We start from the raw sequence: 23,461 nt of genomic DNA, 5'->3' as shown, positions 1-23,461 counted from the left end.
CCTAAAGTGATCCCAAGAGTACGCTTTTAGTCCGGGCGATATCCAAGTATTCACTTTGGTTTGATTTCGTACTTTAAATTCTTAGTTGATAACCTTGTGAAATTTCATCTCATTCTGCCTTGTTGAAAGTTTTGATGTCATTTAAATAGCATGGATTAAATTATATTGAATTGCAAACTTTGTATAAAGATAGACCTATGTATGCTCATTCCCTACGAGTAAACTTGTTTACTCACCCCAAAGTTACTAAGTTATTTTTTAGGTAAAGAAGTATTATTGTGGGATGCACAACACTCTTAGGCTTGCTTGACTACTTGGAGAAATTTTGTTATATAGAACATGCACTTGTTTAGTTACTTTTGGATGATATATTTTGCATACCATGGATGTATGGTATTTTAGAAGCTAAGATGGCTTCCTTGATGTGTAATGTATATCTAAGAACACCTGAAGATGCCTATTTTGTATGTATGACATGAGGCCAAGGGCCATAAGTTTTAAAGTTCACACAAGTATGTTTTTAAACTTGTTTTGGATCATTTGGAAGGCATGCATAGCTTTAAGGTTGCCTTAAACGTGCTTACTGTTTTGTCGTTCGGCTGATTTCTTGTTTCTGTTTTGTTGTTCGGCAAATGGTTGCCTTCTTTTCCGTCATTCGGAAGTCAGAACGTTAGAACTTTTTGGAAGAACGCTTGAACCTTTTGGAAGAATGCCTGACCACGTAGGTTAGAACCTTCTGGAAGAACGCCTGACCATGTAGGTCAAAAACTTTTTGGAAGAATGCTAGAACCTTTTGGAAGAACGCTTGAACCTTTTGGAAGAACGCCTGACCATGTAGGTCAGAACCTTTTGGAAGAATGCTTGAACTTTCTGGAAGAACGCCTGACCATGTAGGTCATAACCTTTTAGAAGAATGCTTGAACCTTCTGGAAGAACGTCTGACCATGTAAGTCAGAACCTTTTGGAAGAACGCTTGAACCTTCTGGAAGAACGCCTGACCATGTGGGTCAGAACCTTTTTGAAAGAACGCTTGAACCTTTTAGAAGAACGCTAGAACCTTTTGGAAGAACGTCTGACCATGTAGGTCAGAACCGTTTGGAAGAACGCTAGAACCTTTTGGAAGAACGCTTGAACCTTTTGGAAGAACGCCTGACCATGTAGGTCAGAACCCTTTTGGAAGAATGCTAGAACCTTTTGGAAGAATGCTAAAACCTTTTGGAAGAATGCCTGACCATGTAGGTCAGAACCTTTTGGAAGAACGTTTGAACCTTCTGGAAGAACGCCTGACCATGTAGGTCAGAACCTTTTTGGAAGAATGCTTGAACCTTTTGGAATGACGTTTGAACTTTTGTCAGAACGCCTGACCATGTAGGTCAGAACGTCTGACCTTGGATGAGTGTCGAACGAGCGCTCGGTGCTTTGGCTTTGGATAAGCGCTCGTCCATACCTCAGGATCTTTCTTTTCTTTTGTTTTGATCATCTTTCGCTTCCGCATTTTGGATATATTTTGGGTAATCATTTGGTCATCATTGTTGCACCGGGTTTATAAAACTTGGGTCGTCACATTTCTTTTTATTAAAAAACTCATAATAAATAGATAAATACAAGTTATATGTGATAGAGTTTTAAAGAAAATAAAATAGGTAATTTGTGGTAGAGTTTTATATAAATTATTTTATTTTCTTTTAATAATTTTTTTTTTTCCTGAATAAACTCATAATAAATAGATAATGTAATAGAGTTTTATAGAAAATAAAATAGCTAATTTGTGGTAAATTTTATTGAAATTGTTTTATTTTCTTTAAATATATTATTTTCTAATTTGATTTCCCTTTATTAAAAAATCTCATAATAAATAGATAAATAGTTAATATGTGTTAGAGTTTTGTAGAAACACTTTTAAAAAGTCTTTTTATATCAATTAATAAATATTTTTTTATATTAATAATTTTTGTCTAATTAGATTTCGTTTTAGTAAAAACTCATAAATTGATAATTTGTGTTAGATTTTTATATAAACTCTTTTAAAATCTCTTTTTATATCAATTAATAAATATAATTTTTTTATTTATAATTTCTGTTTAAATAGATTTCCTTTCATTAAAAAACTAATAATAAATAGATAAATAGGTAATTTGTGTTAGAGTTGTATAGAAACTCTTTAAATCTATCATTGTCTAATGTTAACGATGTGATAGAGTTTTATTGAAAATAAAATAGATAATTTGTGGTAGTGTTTTATATAAATTATTTTATTTTCATTATAGAAATTTGTATTCTTAACTACTGATCAAGTATAGAAATAATAACATGACCTTGACCTTTGGAAATATGAAAGTGGATATTAAGAAAAGGGAAAGAATCTACCAACTTATTTGATTTGAAAATTTGAATTCTCGAATTTAGTTTTTGTTAGTAAAAAAAATAAAAAATAAATATTGAAAAAAAAACATATAAAAAATTTTCAGCAACAAATTCATTTAATAATCAAGTCACCGAAAACCCAAAAACATTGAAACCTGTATTAAGAATGAACAAAAAATAAAAAATAAAAACTGAGAAAAAAATTACAATCCAAAGTAAACTTATAAAGAGTAAAATAAAAATAAAAACTAAAGAAAAAAGAATAATGATACTTCTAAAAAATAAAAAGTAAAGAAAAAAATAACAATAATGACTCAAAATAATAATAAATTATGAATGAACCAAAAATAAAAAATAAAAGAAAAAAATTCACAATCCAAAGTAAACTTACCGAATCAACCACTTCTAAAAATCAATTAGAAAGAGAAAAATAAAATAAAACAAATCAACTACTTCTAAACATCAATTAGAAAGAGAAAAATAAAAATAAAACAAAAGAAAAAAAAATAATAATGCTTCTAAAAAGAAAAAGTAAAGAAAAAATTAACAATCCAACATTCTCAATACAACAAATTAAGAATAACAAATTTTGAACCATCCAAAGTATAATTACAAAGAGTAAAATAAAAATAAAAACTAAAGAAAAAAAAAGAATGATACTTCTGAAAAAGAAAAAAAAAATAATGACTCAAAATAATAATAAATTAAGAATGAACCAAAAATAATAAAATAAAAAAATGGAGAAAAAAAAAAATCAACCATTTCTAAACATCAATTAGATAGAGAAAATAAAAATAAAACAAATCAACTACTTCTAAACATAAAAATCAATTAGAAAGAGAAAAAAAAATAATAATAAAAAAACAATAATGACTCAAAATAATAATAAATTAAGAATGAACCAAAAATAATAAAATAAAAAAATGAAGAAAAAAAATCAACCAATTCTAAACATCAATTAGAAAGAGAAAATAAAATAAAATAAATCAAATACTTCTAAACATAAACATCATTTAGAAAGAGAAAAAAAAATAATAACATAATAATAATGCTTATAAAAAGAAAAAGTAAAGAAAAAATTTACGAGACCAATTATAAAGAGAAGAAAAAATATGCACACCACAAGTCGAACCTAATATATATATAGGTTATATGTGACAGAGTTTTATAAAAAATAAAATAGATAATTGAAATATTATTAGGTAATTTGTGTTAAAGTTTTATAGAAACTCTTTTTATAAAAACTTTTTTTTTATATCAATTAATAAATATTTTTTATATTAATAAATAAATATTGAACTACTGAAATAATTAATAAATATTTTTTTATATTAATAAAAAAATACTAAAATACTGAAATATTGAAACACTTTGCACATTTAATAATAATATAAATATAAATATATATAATATAGATATAGATATAGATATATATATATACACACACACACATACCATTCAAGTGATGGGAGAGAAAAAAAAGTGTTAAAAAGGTTACTTTAGTTCTATAAATAAATTTATATTTTAAATATTTCGTAATGGTAGGAGACATTTAATTAATTGAATTTTTTTTTTAACTCAATTGATAAAAATAAAATTTAAAATTATTTATTTATTTATTTAACTTTACAGTTCAAGTTTTGGAAAAAAAAACCAAAAACTCATGGAAACAAAGCCAGATCATGAACAAAAGCGACGCACCAGCCGTACATGCCTTACACACGTCCCCATCTCCTTGTGATGATGTATACATAAATGCTCGTCTCTCCGTGCTAATAACCTCTTCAAAATATCTTCCATCAACAATCATCAAAACAAAGCAACCAAATATTGTGAGATGCATCATAATAGGATATTATTCAGAGTTGGGATTGGGAAGTGGTCAAAGATTCAGACCACCACCACCACCACCACCAGTGGTTATTGAATTCGAATCAACAGCAGCACCGGCTGGTGACCGGCAGAGCAGCCAACCGTGCTGCCGTGCATGGAACCAAGCTGCCTGTCACTGAAATCATTGACGTAGGTTTTATGCATAACTATATATGCATTCACACATACAGATCAAAATTCTGTTCTTGATCTTGCTAGTGGGTGTTAACATTTATACTATTTTTTGTGTTCTGTAGAGAGAGGAAGCGGAGAGGGAAATCAACAAAGGCAAAGAAGAGAGAGAAAAGAAAAGGAGGGAGAATGAGAAAACTGTGGTATCCCAAACCAACCCATCACAGGGTTCTGAAACCTCTGCAAGCTGACATGCTTGCAAATGTTACTACTGTACCATATATGTCAAACCTTAGCACTACTAGTATGCTTTTCTATGTAACACACTGTTTCTAAGAGGACCTGGAAATTGAGAGAACTTATCAAAGTCCTGAATTTCAATTGTATAATACAACTTGTATTCTACTCTAAGTATTTGTATAATCAACATGCCAAGTAGAACTTGACCATGTTGCATTCTAACCTGTTATAGGAAAAAACACACACACACACAATGTAGATCGAACGCATGCGTAAGATGAAATGAGGGTATTGTATATCGAACGCATGCGTAAGAAGAAATGAGGGTATCTGGTGACTTAAATAGTAATTCAGATACAACTTAAATTGCAAGATATACAATATGGAGACCTACACTAATGATACTTCAAGTACTGTGCTATTAACTAAATATTCTTGTGACAATGGGTGTTATGAATGTAATACATATAATACTATGAAAATGAACTATGAAACCCGAATGACAACCGCATAGTTCTCTGGTCTAAATGGCTGTGATCAAAATGTGTATCATATGTTTTATACCTTTTAACAGCAACTTGAAAACTAAGGCTAATCTTCTTCTTCTGTCACTTCAACCAGCCTCCCACGAACCCATTTCTTAGTTATGGAAGTCGATTTGCGTGGTGTTTCCTCTTTCCCGGACCGAAATTTGGCTACACTTGGTGGCGGCAAAGTTTCATGTATGTCATTCCCATTTGGTTCAAGCTGATCCAGTTTCCCTGTGAAGCTGGATTGCTTGTCCAACTCAGTTGAAGTCAAACCATAATCAATTGTGCCTCTTTGATGAAGTTCCTCAGTAGTATATAATGAATCATAGCCATTGGGGCTTGTCGGAAGAAGTTCATCATTACCATTGAGTAAATCCTGCAAGGTGAAGTTAACAAAATCGCTGTCCTCCATATCACTTCTCCTTGATTCTAAAGCTCCATTCCCGTTTGATTCTAAGGCAGCTCCATTACCGTTTATTTTTATCTGTTCTGTTTGGCATGGTCCTTCATTTCCAGCATCTTTTTCTTTGTCGACATGGTTTACCAGGTTGGCTGAGGCAAATGAAGGGTGTGTGCCATTTTCAAGATAGTCAACCGGTTCAGCATCAATGGATTCAATGGACTGAATTGCTTCTGCTATGAGCTTCCTGGTTTCAATGAGGGAAGCTTGAGCAAGAGGGCTCCTCATTGCAGCTACCTCAAGGGCCTCTGCAGCTTTCTCAGCTTCAGCAATCAATAGCCTGCAGAATGTGTGGCAATATAAAAGGAGAATTTTTGAAGGAAATATCTAATGTAACCAAATCAGTATAATGTAATAAAGTGGAGTCAATGTCATTTAACATAAAGATATGAAGCCATAACTGACTCATTTTGGCTCACATGCTTTACAAGATGGATGAGTTCAATTCTGATTTTGGCATGTCATTTATACTACAAATGTATATGTGTATATGACAACCAAAAGATCCCATCAAGCAGCATTTTAGATTTTGCGAGTAGAGAACTTTGATACCCAAAGACCTAACACTGTCAAGCGAGCTTAAATTTTCATTGACACGCCAGATCATCTAAAAATGCAGGAAAAAGTTTCATGGCCAGATCATCTATGACTCAATAGTGCTGGACTGAGTTTCTTCATTTTTCCTTCTACACTACTTTGCTGAATGTTCAGACCTATAAAGAAGAATAGGTATATAGATGAATGAACTTACTTTGCTCGTTCAATGGCTTCAGTTTTCTTAGTTTCTGCAGCTGCTCTCTGCGCTCTGATATTCTTTATCATCTCAAGTTTGGAAGTCGCCAGAGGATCCTTGTACAATGGCATATTACTTCTTTTCAACCTAGATCGTGGACGTTGGCTCTTAGTCTCATTCGTTGGGGAATTATCCGCATCAACAGCTTTCTTCTTTTTCCTAGGCTGTCGGTCACCACTTGGCTTTCTCCTTGACCTATTTTCAGCTCCAACAGCAGGTATTCCATGATATTTAGCAAGGGCAGTGCAAACCCGATCGCGGTAACCCTAGAGGGACAAGAAAATACTTTCTCAAGAATCCTGGTTTAGAAAATCTTATGGAACATGTAAGAGATGTCTCTGGTACTTATCATGATCATTGCTAGTCACAAAATGAACCTCAGGGCCAAGGAGAAACTAATTCAATTTGATTGATGTTGATCCAGATTTTGGATGGTTCTCTATCCACAACTAATTGGTTGAAGGTTCCAGCAGGCTTTGGGAAAAGAGATTGCATGCTTAGTTTTCATTTTCAGACCTGACCAGAACTCAGGAGTCTGGACAGAAAAATTCCCCCCCACTTCCAACAAAAAAAAAAAAGAGATAGAGAGACAAAATAAAGGTTGGAGTAGGTGAGAAAAGAAAGTAACACAAAAATTCAGATTCAAAACAGGTAAAGGCGCTTTAAGTGTTACAGTCATCTTTGGACCTATGATGGGGAAGCATAGTTTTGTTCAGGTACACATCCAGGCTTGGATGTAAGAACCTAGTGTTTGATGGGATTAAAAAATCCCAACCTCAGGACATTTATATGAATGGACTAATGATCACTTAATTAAAATCTATAGACATTGCAGTTATAGTAATCATGGAATCACCAGCAATATACAAGGAGATTCCTAACCTGTCCAATGGTCGCTTTCAAATGTTGCACATGTGATGCATCCTAATGTCATTAGGGGGCTATATCAGATAAGTACCATAGATTCTCCTACTATGGAAAATATCACACATGCAACTATTTCCAAAGATATTATTATAAGCTCTTACAGGTTCAGCCCATTTGGCAGAAATGGCCTCTGAAATTTTCCTCCTCTGCTCAGCTGACTTGGGTGCTCTCTTGCTCCCTTTCGGCCGAGGCATACTTTTTCTTTGTTCAACACTCTCCATCCACTCCTGCTCAAGGTGTTCATCCAAGATCTTGTATGAATCCCACTGAAGCTCTTCTTCTCCAAGAAAGCCCCTTCTGGAGGCTTCTGCTATCAAGTTCTGCCATTTAAAGTAGCAAGTTTCCTGCAGCAACAGTTTCTCACGACGCCTTTCCCAACCTATCCGCACTCCAATCCCAATTTTCATCCTTGTTTCTTTGCTGTACAATCAACAAAAGAAGAGGCAAATAACGTGTTGTGAAACAGTACTCGTAAAATTTACAAACATAACTTTAAAAACTGGTATTCATACTGGACTTTATGAAGCCTCTAGCACAAACCACAAGGGAAATGCAGAGCATATGATGCGATTAACCTTCTCAAGGCTTAAAATTTCATAATTGATAAGACAATAGATAATATATTATATATATATATATATATATATATATATATAGTTTTTTTTCAGTAAGGAAGCCGACAGGTGATAGTTGATACTAATAGTAGCAAGGCACAAAAAGTTCTCGTAAAAGAGTTAGAGGAAGATAGAAGTTATCCTAAATGGACTTGCAATATCTGAAATTCCTTTTTTTTTTGATAAGTAACTTGCAATATCTGAAATTAACAAGCATAGAAGCAGGAATTCACGCTTTCATGGTTGCACTAGGGAAACATTAGAATCTTTGGTCTATTTTAAAGGACAAAACATCCAAGGTACAATTACAAAAAGGACTTAAGGTAAACTAAATGATAGATAGCAAGGTAAAACCAAAATCCTAAATAACAAGATAAAAAGGCAAGGAACCCACCTCTGAGCATGTCCCAGGTTAACCAACTTCATCTTGACCTGCATATCAGATCTTGTTAATAGAATATAAAAATTGAACACATCCAAATGAGACTATATTTGTGAACACTAAGAAAAAAAAAATGAGAAGGGAAAAAAAAAAAAGAAAAGAAAAGAGAGAGAGCATGACAATCCCTTAGCTCCCAATCATCAGATGTAAAATCAGTTAGTCTTCTACAAATCTAAAGCATCTCATCTCATTAACAGGCCAGTAGGACACCACAAGTATTGGCATCATGATTTTTATATGAATTAATAAACAAATTCTAAAAAAAAATAATGTTTTTGGTTAGAATCTCACTCCCTCTTACCCAAAAGAAGAATTTTTGGATTTACCAACAGGCTGTGGAACTAGATTGAGTCTTACCAACGGCCCAACCTGAACATGGTTTAGTGGCAGTACTTATACAATCGAGTTCATGCAAAACCTTTTCAACCATTCCAAGGCTTAATGTGTAATTTTTTTTCTTACATGACATCACCTTTTGATCCTGCATTGCAAGTCTTGTTCTCTCTTTGATCAGCTGTATGGTTTCTGCACATAATTTTAAAAAATTAAGGCAACGTTTGAACACTATATGATGCAAATGTTCCAATTAATAAAGAAGCTAGGACTGCTAGGTCAAATTGCACATTCTATTACCTGCACTGTGCTTCCTGCCTTTGTTCCATGGCGTGTTCCCTTTATTTGCTTTGGAAATCCTCATCCGCCTCAACTTCTCTCTCTCATCCGGTTCATCCGGGTCTTCATTTGAAGATTGAGGTTGAATCAATGGGGAACTTCTAGAATCAATATGTTCCCGTAAATTAAGGCGATCCTTGTGTCTGTTGTCGCTCACAACCGTGCACTTAGGTTCAAATGTGGCAACTGCCCTAATCACAAGTCCGCTCCTCTGCATCTCAATGTTCCCCAAATTGAATTTTTTTGCTCTTTTGGGTATTTGGAAGGACTTCCATGGAGAGGCCAATCTCTTCTCATTGCCCAGCATAAATTTACTATGAAAGAGGGTTTGAGCTCTAAGTACATATACATGATTTTGGAAATTAGGTTGCGAGGTAGCAATATCTGCACACCAAATTGAAACATTTTGGAAGCCAATCTTAGTAAATTTTCAGAGATAGGCTTTTGTAAGAGCACAAATGCAAGAGTAACACTACAAGGGTTTTTCAAAATATATATATAGAGAGAGAGATATTGCAGTAGCAGACATGGGTTTCTTATCAAAAGGAACGCCCAGTAATACAATGAAGCTAAAATGAGAATAGGCACGAACATTCAATTGAAGAGGCAATAAAAGAAATAAATTTAAAATATGCAATGCAATGCAATGCAATGATTAGGGCAGAGTAAGAGAAGATAAACCCATAAAAATTGGAAGAAAATTAGAGAGTTTTATTACCTAATAAAGGCATGGGAGGCTCATTCAGTCGAAACCCAATTCGAAATCCAACAGTTCAGATAAAGAGAGGGAGCGAATGTTGCTGAAACTCCATAAATCCTTCTCTTTATTCTCTACCCACTTTATCAAACAGTATAAAGAGAGAGCGAAATAGAGATTCAATCAGTGAAAATAGAGAACCAAACCATTCAAGAGAGACAATAGAAAAGGAGGGTTTGGTGTCCTCTTCAATTCCAGTTATCAGTTGTCAAAGACCCAAGCTGTGAGAAGTTGTTATCCGAATATAGCTCTATGTTAGCACTGCTTGGGGAGTAGAAGAGGGAAGCAAAAGAGGGGAGGCAGAGTGAGAGGGACGCAGCCAGAGCCACACACAACACACGCACCTTTGTCCGATTTTTTTAAAGCCCAAGATAATGATATCATCATACTCACTGTACACAGACTCCAAGTAGAGATGTATCGGCTCTATAAGTTTGTGATATTTTAAGCCATGTGGTTGTAACTTGTGAGATTCAGCGAGATATTATTGAAATTCAATGCAATTCCTTGTATTTACCATATGATGTAGTGGTAAAAGTTTAAATTCCCACGTACAACTTATTTTTTTCTTTTCTTTTTTCATTCTGGCAAAGGGATAGAGGAGTGCCGCGAGTGCGAAAGCCATCAAATTTAATCTGCACATAGTGTGAACAAAAACGAAAGTGTGTCCGAAATATAAGAGTGACATTTCTTTAGAAAATTGTGCGACTTAAATTATTTCAGTACAAATTTTACACTTTTAAAAAAATATAGCACTTGTGTTGATGTAGCTATATACTTGTCTTGGAGACTCCAACTATTAGTATGCACTCTTTTTTTATTTTTCACTTTATTATTTTTAAAATTTATTTATTAAAAAATAAAATGATTTATTTCATTTTTATTTTTTTTTTCAAACTGTTTTATTCCCAACAATTATAATAGTTTACTTCAATTATATGTTTTGAGAATTTTTTTAAAAAAATATTTTTTTAAAAAAGCAATGATTTTACATATATAAAGAAAAAATACATTACATAACTTTCTACAAATAAAATAAAATAATACAATTTAGGAATAAAAGAAAAGAAAATAATGCATTAATAGTACACCATCACTTTTTTAAACAAATATATACAATAATTGTTTTACACACCACCAAGTACCATTACATTTTTTTTTTTATTTTTTATTTTTTATAAATATAATCCAACACAAAGTCCACCATTTCTTATCGATGTCAGGTGCTCCTTGAATCCACAAATGTGAAATATGGAGGGTAGATTAACTCCGGATCACCACAAGTGTAAAATCTCCTTGCCAAATCATTTGCATCACTACAGTGCCCAACCAATATTCAAATAAGAATTGAGAATGTTGTTAAAGAGACTGAACACTGTAGATAAATATTAGTATTGATCATTTAAAAATTAGCAATGCTAATAAGAAGACGTACCATACTAATATGAGCTCAATTTGGGGAAAAAGAAAGAAAAGAAGAACTTGAGTTCCTCTGGCTCAGATCATTTATGACCCATCTGCATTAGTCACCATAATTTTTTATTATTGATTAATTTTTTAGTAAGTAAATCACAACACTATACTCAGTAGTAATTCAAATTCTCAATCTTCCATTCAACAGGATGAAGATAGAAAATAAAAAAATAATAAAAAGAAGCATGTCAATGAACTATGCAAATAGCCCGAGTTGGCTCTTGCTTGCAATAAAAATTGTTTCAAGTGGCTAATTTAATTAATATATATATATATATATATATATATATATATATATATTAGTGAACTATACAAATAGCCCGAGTTGGCTCTTGCCTGCAATAAAAATTGTTTCAAGTGGCTAATTTAATTAATATATATATAATTTTTAGAACATCAAATGAGTTTACTAAGCTAAATAAAAAAATTCAAAATCAAAATACAAACCATAAAGAAGGAGAAAAAACCAAAGAGATATAAAAGAAGTCAAGTGTCAAAAAAATCAAATTATGACTACTATTCCACATTTTTGTTTTTCACATGGTCAAAACCAAAAGTTGATTTTTTAAATTACCAAAACGCCCATGGTCTAAGAGCGCCCGTCAATTTGCTACAACGTATTGCACACGGATGTCCAAAGCACGCGTTTTGAGTGACAATTTGACTTCTATACATCTTTCGTTGCTTGAACTCAAATTGATATTCAAACCATTCGCTCACCATATATTGCTCAGTATATCTATCTATCTATATATATATATATAGAGAGAGAGAGAATTGTCAAGAAACCATAAACAGAATATGGAGCAACTAGTAGATTTCAATGAAGAATCTGCCACAATAAATGGAAGGACCATTGCCTTTATTGTATTTGCAGCTATACCCATGATGTCCTTGCTCCATCTACATGCCAGGGACTTGTGGTCACTTTTAGTTACAATGTTCCACCACCACTACCACTGCCACGATATCGTGACAGGGGTGGTGGAAGGAGAGAGAGAGGCCGACGATGACAGCCTGGAACTCGAATGTGTGGTGTGCCTCAGCCAAGTCTCTAGTGGCGAAAAGTACCGGATCCTCCCGGAGTGCCACCACGGCTTCCATGTCCACTGTATTGATGCCTGGTTGCAAGTCCATTCCACATGTCCTCTGTGTAGAAGTCCGGTCAAAACTCTCTCAAACCACCATAGAAACAATGGACATTTTTATGATGGTGGTGTTTCTTGTTTGCTCTCTGCTTTTGATCATATATGTCAATGGATGCAGAGTCCTCTCAACTTTGAGCTTACGTCTGCCCTATGTGAGAATTCTAATTACCTTTGTTGATGTAATTTTTCATCACCCTTTCTAGGAAGAAATTAAGGATAATTATGTCCTTTTTATAATGTACATTACATATATTCGTTTGTATTAATATTAGTTCTGAAGTCTTGTTGTCTTTGTTAACGAGAGATACAGAATTGTTAATACTTTGTACAAAGTGGTGGTTCTCAAGTTGTCAAACTGGATTATATATTCTCACCAAACAATTAGATACATGAAATTCAATCGTTTTTAATATTCTCTTTGTCTGGTGTGGTATAGTAATAGTTTTCATGTACCTAAGGTCATCAATAACAACTGAAAGTCTAAATTAATGTGCGTGTGTGTGTGTGTATATATAATAGATACAATATATATTGGGGCTTAATTATTTGATGTGTTAGTACAACCCCACCCCCCCCCCCGGCGATGATGAACGAGTCTGGTTAAAGATGTATCATTTTGGTTATATCCCTGAATTTGATCGAGTTGGGTAAACCAGTCCAAGGCCAAGTTATGTAAGACTAGCCTGGGTTCAATCCAAGAGTCCAACCCAACCCAAACCATGTAATTTTTGGGTGATTATTAGCATGATATCACAAGCAGCATTGGCTTGTCTCTATTCAGTAGTCAGTTCAAGATGTTGCACTTCCAGTACTTTTAGGGCATGTGGAGATAATAAGCAAGTGGTAGGCTAAAGCCAGAGAGCCCATATTCCACCAGATGCAACAATTAGTTGTACCTAGCTACCATTTTAGCCATTAAATATTTTACAATCTCATACTCTGATTTGAAATCCTTTCTACAATAGTAGTTTTCATAATCCTTTCATATTGCACATTACTTGACATCTTATGAAAAAAATTATGGGTAATTTACATAGATCTCTCTTATGATTTGTCATAATTACATGTGGCATCTTTTCTATTTCGAAAATTACGCAGATCTCTCTTATTTTTGAAAATAACCTCCTACTGTTAGAGTCAACCGCCAACAACAACGAAAAAGGATGGTATGAGCTACTTTTTTTCATGAAATGACGAAAATACCCTTGCATATATTATATATACTTGATATTATATATTAGATGCAGATGTCATGTACTAATTAACTAAAATCACCAAAATACCCCCATCTTCTCCGTTACGTGTCTATACCTTGTTTTGATTTCAGTGAGTTGTATTCCTCATTCCTCGTTATAAGCTTGTGTGTGTGTGTAAATGATGTATAACACCGCCGGAGAATGCCTGCCATTAGATTGAAACCAATGAAATCCATTGATGCTCTGTGCTTTCGAATTGGGTCTTTAAAATTGTCGCTCGATCTCACCGGATTGAAACGTGCCAAAACTGAAACTTGTGAAACTCTTCACCGAACTGAAATTCTTTGTTGCTGCAGTACTTTTCTGATCACTTGCTGAACTGAAATCAACTTTAGTCTTCTCAATTTAACCCAACGTCATCTCACGATGAAGTTATTATAGACCAAATACTTTCTTCGCTCTCTTTCTGTTCTTGGTCGGATGAACAAGGTAGAGAGCATTTCCCTTTTTCTTCTTGTCAATCCAAGTTCATATTTAGTCATATATATATATGTACATAATAAAATAACATAAAATTATATTAACAAGATGCGATTTGATTTTATCGGATTTGTGGTCAGATCTGTTTGAAGTTTATTAAGAGTTCTTTGAATCGATTGAATTTGATCAAATCTGAGTAAATAAGAAGATTTGCGACATGTTTCTGGATTGATCTTGTATCTTTAAATTTCCATTCCAAAAGAGTTTATGTTAAGATTTGCGATATGTTTCTAAATTTCCATTCAAAATATTTTATCTTAAGATTTGATATATGTTATTCTAGTTTGATCTTTTATTTTTAATTTCTATTCTGAAAGATTTTGTTTTCAAGGTCCGTTTCCAAAATTAATTTTTATCGCCGATCTGATTTTCGTGTATTGTTGTTTTAGAACAAGTTTTTCTGGGGAAGAATATTTTTTTTTAAATTCATTAATCAATTAATTTTCTCTGTGTTTTCTTGATCGGTATTTGCTATATTCCCAATATTTAAATATCTTCTGATTTAATTATGTTTATTGTTAAAAACAGATGCAGATCTTTGTCAAAACCCTCACAGGCAAGACGATCACCCTCGAGGTTGAAAGCTCAGACACCATAGACAATGTCAAAGCAAAAATCCAGGACAAAGAGGGCATCCCACCTGACCAGCAAAGGCTCATCTTTGCCGGAAAGCAACTTGAAGACGGCCGAACCCTAGCGGATTATAACATCCAAAACGAGTCGACCCTTCACTTGGTCCTCCGCCTCAGAGGGGGTACCGGAAAAACCAACAAGATCCTATGCACATATACACAGACAGGAGTATTTTAAGTCATTTATCATTGAAAGTTAAGGGTAGTTCAGTAATTTTGACAGGTCCTTTAGTGTATTTAACGGCCCATAACACATAAGGGAGATAACACATAAGGGAGGTTCGTGTAGAATATTTTCAAAAATAAGAAAAGTTTGTGTAATTTTCAGAACAGAAAGGTACCACCTGTAATTATGGCAAATCATATAGAAAGTGTGTGTAAATTACCCGAAAATTATTTATGTTCTTGCTCCTTTTAAGTAGATTTTTTACAAATAGTGAAAGTATCTAAACTAAAGGTTGGGCACCACTTTGCCAAGTAACTTTAAGCGAATTATTGTTTGAAAGATTAAATCTCCAAATCATCTCAATCCGAGTTTCGTTTCACAATTATAAAAATACTGGTGAAATATATTCATGAATTAACTTCAAGGAATTGGTTCCAACGGTGAAGCCCGGGGACTTAATACCTCATAAAGCATTAAATTTTAGGTTCGAATCCTTTCCTTTCAATCAAAATTTTCTTCCTCTAACTCATAAAATTATGACAATCTCTTTGCCTAAACTAATATTTTCAGGCACTCCAACCACTTTTGCAAGATATGAATATGTATTCACCCCTTTAAGATCTGCATCCATCATGGAATTGATGACAATTGCAGTGACCGTGTCTATGTTTCTATTTATTCTTATAAATTATCTCTCTTCTTGTAAAATAAAATTATGATTTTGTTTATTTTTAAAATTAGTAATATTCCAAACACCATCAATAGCTGTAAACCAGATGAAGGAACCACAGCCTGCTCGCTGCTTCCAGCTCTTTACAACTCTTAACTTCTATTTTAAGATCATTAGTCTCGTGATTATCAACTTTTTTTAGTCAGCTAAAAAATTCAAACAATGACAATATATTTTACTAAAGTATCTACTTGCATTGCCCAGATAATTGAATACAATAATTGTACATGTATAAACAAAATAATAATATATGTACTGAATTAAGATTTTCACTTTGAAATGATCTTAACTTGATTTTGAAAGAACGCGGTAAATAATAAAATTTATAGAATCAATAGTTTCTAACGAACACGGTTAACAGTAAATACAGTATGCAGATGTCTCGATAATTCAATGAATTTTTTGGAGTGTTAGGTTTATACTCTATGTATCTACTAATCTAACTTTAAAAAAAAAGTATTAATTAATCAAACTAGTCACTTCATATTCAGAAACATGATAGGTCAAAAACAAAATGCCTCCTTTTTTCTTTTCTTTTCTTTTTCCTAATAATAAAAAGAAATGCCTCCCTCTTCTTTCCCTTTTCCAGTACATATCAAAGTATACCTTGAAAAAGTAACTCCAATAAATGAAACAATTAACTAAATAATTAATGTAAACCAATAATAATAATTTATAAAAAGGAAATGACTAATGTACCAAGTCAATATTAAACATGCATGACAATACAAAGATATCGAAGCATTCTGTGTCTTGTTGATAGAATATGAGAGAGAAAGAAGGTGAGGGGCGGGAAATATATATATATTGAGTAAATTGTATTAACACTCGAATGAGATTTTAGTTAATGTCATTCAGATAGTCAGATGTGGGTCAACGATTTTTTTCAACAATGACACCATGGTTTCAAATGTCATATTTGTCATTAATTATTTAATTCAATTAATTTACAAAATATCAATTCTATTAATTGACGAAATTATCATAATCATTAAGTCTCTCTATATCCTAATCTAACTCTTTTTTTTTCATCTCTTTTTTAGTTCATTATAGTACCAAGCCGCCGATACTCCGATCCCCTCTCTCTCATTCTCCTCTTTCTTACTATATATACATTTTAATTTTTTTATTGGGTAAATTGCACCCCTCGTCATTCTTTTCGCCGATGGAGAAGCTATTGGTGGTCGATGGAAGGGAACGTAACTGGCGGTGGAGAAGATGGTGGCTAGGGCAAGTTAATTCGCAGAATTTGAAAAAAAAATGTTGCAGTGTGTACGTTGGATTTGTGATTGAGATGAGTAAGGGAAGTAAAGTGGGTGTAAAAGGAGAGAAGAGAATTGGTGGGAATGATGAGATAAAAACATCCATCGTTGTTTTTAAATTTTTTTTTTTTTTTTTACTCTTATGGTGTTGTTTAGGTGTGGTTGTGGTGGTTATGATGGTGTCTAGGTTATGAAGGTGTTTCAAAATTTTTATTTTTATTTTTTCTATTGTGGTGGTGGTGGTTCTGGTGGCATTTGGGACGTATAAGTATAGGTTGACCATGGCTGTTTTTAAATCTTTTTTTTCTACGGTGTTGGTTGTAGTGGTTATGGTGCATGTACAATTATCTGGCTATTCCTAACTAATTTTAATGAACCAAACTAAACTCTTCTCTCTTCTATAGTTTTATTCCTAACTAATTTTAATGAATTGAATTTGTAATTTTATGATTTAAATAGAGTTATTGACAAATTAAAAGGTTAAAATGAAATTTCATATGATTTTATAAGTCTGGAAAAGGTGTCAATGCATATTTTTAAAATATAAAAAGGCTTCAATGTAAAAAAGTCGTTAATTATCCGTTAAATGCGTTAACCAAAATCTCAAAAATTATCAATACAATTTACCCTTTGAAAAAAAAAACTCCGTTACACTTCTGTCTCCGTTGGTTGCTTAAGTGGAACTTTTTACGTAATTTATTATATTGCTTAGGTGAAAGTTTTAACTTATGAGGCCCAATTTTCATTGGATTGGCATGAATGATTAATGTGGGGTATACCTTCTCCAGTGAGGTTAAACTTAATATGGAGATTGCTAAAATAAATTAATTTTTATATAAAATCATACACAAATACATAGGACCGTAATGAAGGGGGAAACCCATTAATTAAAGAAAAAGTGTCCAAAAAAAACAAAACAAAAAATATGACTGCTATTCCACATTTTTTGTTTTTCACATGGTCAAAACCAAAAGTTGATGTTGAAAATAATCAAAAGGCCCATGGTCTAAGAACCCATCAATTTGCTACAACGTACTCCACACGTCCCCATCACTTTTTTTTGAGTGACAATTTGACTTCTATACATCTTTCGTTGCTTGAACTCAAATTCAAATTCAAACCATTTTGCCCACCATATCTATATTGCTCAATATCTATATATATAGAGAGAGAGATCATTCTTAAAAAATCATATTATGATGGAGAAACTAGTAGATTTCAATGAAGAAACTGCCACAATAAATGGAAGGAGCACTGCTATTATTGTATTTGCAGCCATACTCATTATGTCCTTGCTCCATCTACATGCCAAGGACTTGTCGTCACTTTTAGTTACAATGTTCCACCACCACTACAACCCCGACGGCACCGTGACAGAGGTGGTGGAAGGAGAGAGAGAGAAGGACGACGACAGCCCGGAAGTCGAATGCGTGGTGTGCCTCAGCCAAGTATCTGGCGGCGAGATGTACCGGATCCTCCCGGAGTGCCACCACGGCTTCCACGTCCACTGCATAGATGCCTGGTTGCAAGCCCATTCCACATGTCCTCTATGTAGAAGTCCGGTCAACACTCTCTCAAGCCACCATAGAAACAATGGACATTTTTATGATGGTGTGGTTTCTTGTTTGCTCTCTGCTTTTGATCATATATGTCAATGGATGCAGAGTCCTCTCAACTTTGAGCTTACTTCTGCCCTATGTGAGAATTCTAATTACCTTTGTTGATGCAATTTCTTATCACCCTTTCTAGCTAGGAAGAAATTAAGGATAATTATGTTCTTAATGGCATTCGCCATTTCTTGGCACTGATGAGTAAATATGGCCTTTTGCTTTCAAGAATGTCTGTAACAACCAAATGAATGGTTCCGTTATTTCATGTAAAAAGAATACACAAGCAAAAAAATTAATTTTCTTGTGATGATTGATTCCCACAAATGGAGCGAAAATCATATTGTACTTGTTTGTCCAATACATAGTGTCAAATATTATCACATCTCCAAAGTAATTATAATCCAATTTTGATATACGGCCCTTGCAGCTACGGTATACTTCATCTGGGAAGAGCCCAGGATCTACAAGAACAAACCCTCATCCCAAAACTCAACTCTGCACAAGATTACAACATCAATTCCAGGAAAACTTCAATCAAAGGGACCAAGAGCACGAAGTGCTATGTAATTAGTTGTAAGCTAGGTATGGGCCTTGGGTCTTTGGTAACCATGTAGTAAATGGACTACTGATTAGTCCATGTTTTTGGCCCTTTGCCCACTGTAATTACTAAACTTTATAGACAATCACCAAGATGATAGGTCAATAGCAAAATGCATTTTTTCTTTTCTTTTTTCCCTAAGGCTCCATTTGGTTAGATGGAAATAAATTAAAAAATAAAAGAAATAGAAAGTGAAAGAAAAGTGAAGTGAATGAAAAGAAAAGTGATTTTCTAGTATGCATTTGATTAGCATGAAAATTTATTCAAGAAAATTGTAGAAAAATATTAGTTTGCTAGTTTGGATAGTATGAAAGTGAAAAAAGATTATATATATATATATATATATATATCCATATAGAATTGACTTACATTAATATACCAAATCAAAAGTTCAATATGGTCTTTCAATAAAACATTCACGCAACAAAGTTTTTCCATCACAATTTAAATAGTAGAAGAACTACTTGGGAAGGCTCTTGCTTTGATAGGATCAGCATTCAAGAACTCAAATGCATTCATATATATATATATTGGATACTGGATATATATTTAGAACGAAAGAAATCGTTAAAATAGCATTCCTAATTATAAAAACTTCTGATTTTAGTATGATTTGGATACTGGGTATATATACCCAGTATTTATATATATCCAATATCCAATATCTATATGTATATATATAGATATTGGATACTGGGTATATATTTGGAACCAAAAAAATCGTTAAAATCCCTAGCATCCCTAATTATAAAAAATTCTAATTTTAGTATGATTTGGGATTATGAGTACGTGGTTAAAATTGCAATATAGAACAGATAATTATATATATATATATATTCTATCTGTATAATTTGCGTTGTTAGAGAAATGTTGAGAGAGAACTTACCTTTGGAGAGAACTTTGCAACGATTAAATTGCTGGGTAAAATAGGAACTGTAAATAAATAGGCAATTCTTTCACGCGAAAAAAAATTTTCACGTGGTTTTTGAGGGGAAATTTTTGGGGGTAAATACTCCACGCGGAAAACTAAATTTTCCATTACAATTCTTTTTCTATCTATCCAAACTTTAAAAAAGTTATAAAATTTTCTCTTTCTTTTCTTTTATAGCTATTTCCGCCTAACTAAACAAAGCTTAATGAAAAAAGAGAAATGCCTCATTTTTTTTTTTTTAATGCATTTCAAAGTAAACTCTAAGTGGAGATCAGAATTGAAAAGTAACTCCAATATATTAAATAATTAACTAACTAATGTACACCAAAGAAAAAAAGAAGAAGAAAGAAATAACTAATGTATATATACCAAATCAAAATTAAACATGTATAACAATGCAAAGATAACGAACCATTGGGTGCCTTATTTTGTTCTGGGCTTTGTGCTTTTTTGGTTTTGGGCCAATGGTTGTTTTTGTTCTGGTTCAATGGCCTTTGGGTTCCTAATGAATGAGAAAAATTTAAATGAGTCAATTGTAATGATGACATGGTATCACTAACTTATTAAATACTATTATGTAGTGATAGGACCCATTAAAATAAGGATAATACTTGGCTACTCACCGGTGAGTAGCTTTACCCTACTCACCCTTTATGTGTTCTTATAAAAAATTAACACATCAGTTTTAATAACAAAATAATAAAAAAGGAGAAAAAAGTCGGATCCACTCATTTTAATTGGGTAAAAACTCTTTCTCTTTTCTCTCTCTCTTTCATCGATTCCTAAACCAATGCCCTCCTCTCTCCATTGTTGTTGTTCTTCTTCACCCTTCCTACTCGTTCTCGGAAGATTGATTTGAATTTCCATTTATTTATTTAGTCAATCCAGCCCAGCAGTTAACTAAAAACAGACTCGCAATCACAAGATCCCGTACTATCTGTTCAAGGTTAGGAAGATGAAGCTTGAACGAACTCTTCTTCCCTTGCTGGCTTTTATAAAGACAGGACAACAATTGTTAAGATTCCAAATATAGTTTATTGAATTCATACCCCTGTACATCATTTATGATTATCAATAGCTTGTTTCCCGGAATTCCTATTTAATATAGTAAACAGCCCAGTAAAGCAAGAGATAGAAGATCGATCCGATTGAATCACATATGGCTGGAGGCTATTTGGTATTTCCACTCGAACTGCGATGAAAAAGAGAAAAGGGTGAAGAAGAAGAACAACAGTGGAGAGAGGAGGGCGTGGGTTTGGGAATCGATGAAAGAGAGAAAGAAAATAAAAGGGTTTTTACCCATTTAAAACGGGTCGATCCGACTTTCTTCTCATTTTTTATTCTTTTATTATTAAAACTGATGTGTTATTTTTTTATTGGAACACATAAGGGGTGAGTAGGATTAAACTATTTACCGGTGAGTAGCTAAGCATTATCCTTAAAATAAAGCATTTTATTTATGTGACATGGTACAATTGGTTGATGGCACAGATAACGAAGTATTAAATGTATAAGGAAGTTTTTCTCCTAATGAACCCCGTACAGTTTTTCCAATTTATATACATTATTTAACATACACACCCCACTTTTGGTTCCATGGGGACTTGCACCAGCCACACCAGCAGGAAACTATGACCAATAGAATTAGGCACTTAGCTACATCCGCACGCAAAAGGAATGTGGTTCTGGTTGAGGCTTTCTTTCCTTTATTAGTAAAGAGGGCGCGGGACGTTCTAGGAGTCTGTGCCTTCCGTTGGAACCCTCGTAACCTAATTCCTACCTGAAAATTTTACAAAAGTGAGCAAGATATTCAAGACCATGGAATGGAACTAGGTTTAAACTTTAGACTCCGAACATATTTTGGGTGGGATTTGGATTAAAGTTTTACCAATTCAAAGAACCCGAAATATAAAAATAGTTTTAACTTTTAATAGTATATTTTTAAGATTACACATATTTATGTTAAATAAAGTTAAGGGCTTAAATCATAAAATCCTCAATGCTATCATTTTTTTATCATAAAATTCCAACTTTTTTGTAAAAACCCTAATAATATTACAAAGTTATCATTTTGCCCCAATTCTGTTAGTTTGTGACGTTAACCAAGCATGTGGTCTTCACATGGATTGACAATCAAATTTTAGTGACAAACTACCACTGTAAGTAGGGCTGCAAATGAACCGAGCTATTTATGAACAGCTCGGGCTCGGCTAGTTAAGGGCTCGGCTCGGGCTCAGGCTCGTCCGTTAAATAAACTAGCAGAGCTCGAGCCCAATTTATAAGCTTTTTTAGTAAACGAGCCGAGCTCGAACAACTTGGGCTCGGCTCGCATAGGCTCATGAACATGGGCTCGATAAGGCTCGTGAACTAGGCTCGTTATATATATATGTGTGTGTGTGTGCGCGCGCATGTGTGCATATTAATTAGGCCTAACTCACATCTTTTCATTAATCAGCCCAATTTAAATCCGTTCATTAATCAGGCCCAACTTAAATCCTTTCATCCACATCTCACCATCTCAACCGTTGAGTTCAAAGATCAGAATTAAACCCTAAAAACACTACAGCCACATAATCTGCCGACAATACTCTACACAAGACGTAACGCATTTATAGGCCAACTCAAAAACACTACAGCCACATAATCTGCCGACAATACTCTACACAAGACGCAATGCATTTACAGGCCAACTCTTTCTCTCTCTCTCTCGGATCAACAGTTAATAACAACCTAAATTCTTCTGACATCACTCCACAATCTATATAGCTATCTCTCAAACGGATCTTAAGATGGAACTACAGTATGGAAACCTGGTAATATTTGATTTTTATCTTGAAAATTTGATCTTTATTTATTTATTTATATTTTTTTTGTATTTCGTTTCTTTCTTAGAGATTTAGATGCGATCTCATGTAAGAGATTAGTTATTTTCTTGAATATGGAATTCATTCTACTACTTGAGTATATTGAAATTTTCGTAGAAAAAAAATAAATAAATAAATAAATATGGTAGATGCACTGGTTCTTGGTTTTTGGCTGCCTTATATGAAAAATTCTCTAGTTGCAAATGTAGAAATATGTTCTTCGAATCTCTGACACATCTTTTTTTTTTTTTTTTTTGAATTTGAATTTGATACATCTTGTTTATGCATAGAAGACACAGTTAGGGAAGCAAATTTGGAGGGTGTATATGAACGAGCCCAACCCGAGCCGAGCCCGAGCTTCATGAAACTCAACCGAGCCCGAGCTCGAGCCCGAGCCCTGCGTAACCAAGCTCGCCAGAGCCAAGCCTGAGCACCCCTTCAAAGATGATGAGCCGAGCCCGAACAACCCAAAGCTCAGCTCGGCTCATTTGCAGCCTTACCTGCAAGA

General features: G+C 33.5%; 3 protein-coding genes across 5 annotated transcripts; 2 read left to right on the top strand and 1 right to left on the bottom strand.

Annotated features, from left to right (window-relative positions):
• Nucleotides 1-4,881: 4,881 nt before the first annotated feature.
• On the bottom strand, nucleotides 4,882-10,199 carry LOC132280871 (uncharacterized). 2 transcript variants are annotated; one of them, XM_059782628.1, is made up of 8 exons: nucleotides 9,765-10,199; nucleotides 9,008-9,430; nucleotides 8,847-8,899; nucleotides 8,327-8,364; nucleotides 7,420-7,738; nucleotides 7,274-7,315; nucleotides 6,350-6,657; nucleotides 4,882-5,878 (listed from the first exon to the last, which is right to left on the bottom strand). In XM_059782628.1, exons 1-8 carry the CDS (start codon nucleotides 9,775-9,777, stop codon nucleotides 5,200-5,202), a joined length of 1,875 nt encoding a protein of 624 aa, XP_059638611.1. In that variant the 5' UTR covers nucleotides 9,778-10,199; the 3' UTR covers nucleotides 4,882-5,199. The 2 variants fall into 2 exon arrangements, with proteins under 2 accessions (XP_059638611.1, XP_059638612.1); XM_059782629.1 differs by lacking the exon at nucleotides 7,274-7,315.
• Nucleotides 10,200-12,046: 1,847 nt separating this feature from the next.
• Nucleotides 12,047-15,252, top strand: LOC132283800 (ubiquitin-like). Of its 2 annotated transcripts, none has more exons than XM_059785827.1 (2): nucleotides 12,047-12,576; nucleotides 14,689-15,252. In XM_059785827.1, exons 1-2 carry the CDS (start codon nucleotides 12,286-12,288, stop codon nucleotides 14,968-14,970), a joined length of 573 nt encoding a protein of 190 aa, XP_059641810.1. In that variant the 5' UTR covers nucleotides 12,047-12,285; the 3' UTR covers nucleotides 14,971-15,252. The 2 variants fall into 2 exon arrangements, with proteins under 2 accessions (XP_059641810.1, XP_059641811.1); XM_059785828.1 differs by lacking the exon at nucleotides 12,047-12,576 and adding an exon at nucleotides 13,783-14,109 and having other exon boundaries at nucleotides 14,689-15,248.
• Nucleotides 15,253-18,149: 2,897 nt separating this feature from the next.
• Nucleotides 18,150-18,674, top strand: LOC132281802 (RING-H2 finger protein ATL66-like). Its single transcript, XM_059783469.1, has one exon. It carries the CDS (start codon nucleotides 18,150-18,152, stop codon nucleotides 18,672-18,674), a length of 525 nt encoding a protein of 174 aa, XP_059639452.1.
• Nucleotides 18,675-23,461: the final 4,787 nt, after the last annotated feature.

This window comes from Cornus florida, unplaced genomic scaffold, assembly GCF_030987335.1.
Source record: "Cornus florida cultivar Cherokee Brave unplaced genomic scaffold, ASM3098733v1 CherokeeBrave_3.0.0_Hap2_Chr11, whole genome shotgun sequence".
NCBI lineage: Eukaryota > Viridiplantae > Streptophyta > Magnoliopsida > Cornales > Cornaceae > Cornus > Cornus florida.
Note: the sequence above shows the minus strand (reverse complement) of the source record. Positions and strands in the feature narration are given on the sequence as shown.

Coding starts and splice junctions, on each gene's coding strand:
- LOC132280871 (XM_059782628.1), bottom strand. Junction 7,739..8,326: donor AACCTGGGACATGCTCAGAG/GTGGGTTCCTTG, acceptor TTGATTGTACAG/CAAAGAAACAAGGATGAAAA. Junction 5,879..6,349: donor GAAGCCATTGAACGAGCAAA/GTAAGTTCATTC, acceptor CACATTCTGCAG/GCTATTGATTGCTGAAGCTG.
- LOC132283800 (XM_059785827.1), top strand. CDS start 12,286: ATGACAGCCTGGAACTCGAATGTGTGGTGTGCCTCAGCCAAGTCTCTA. Junction 12,577..14,688: donor TGAGCTTACGTCTGCCCTAT/GTGAGAATTCTA, acceptor TGTTAAAAACAG/ATGCAGATCTTTGTCAAAAC.
- LOC132281802 (XM_059783469.1), top strand. CDS start 18,150: ATGGAGAAACTAGTAGATTTCAATGAAGAAACTGCCACAATAAATGGA.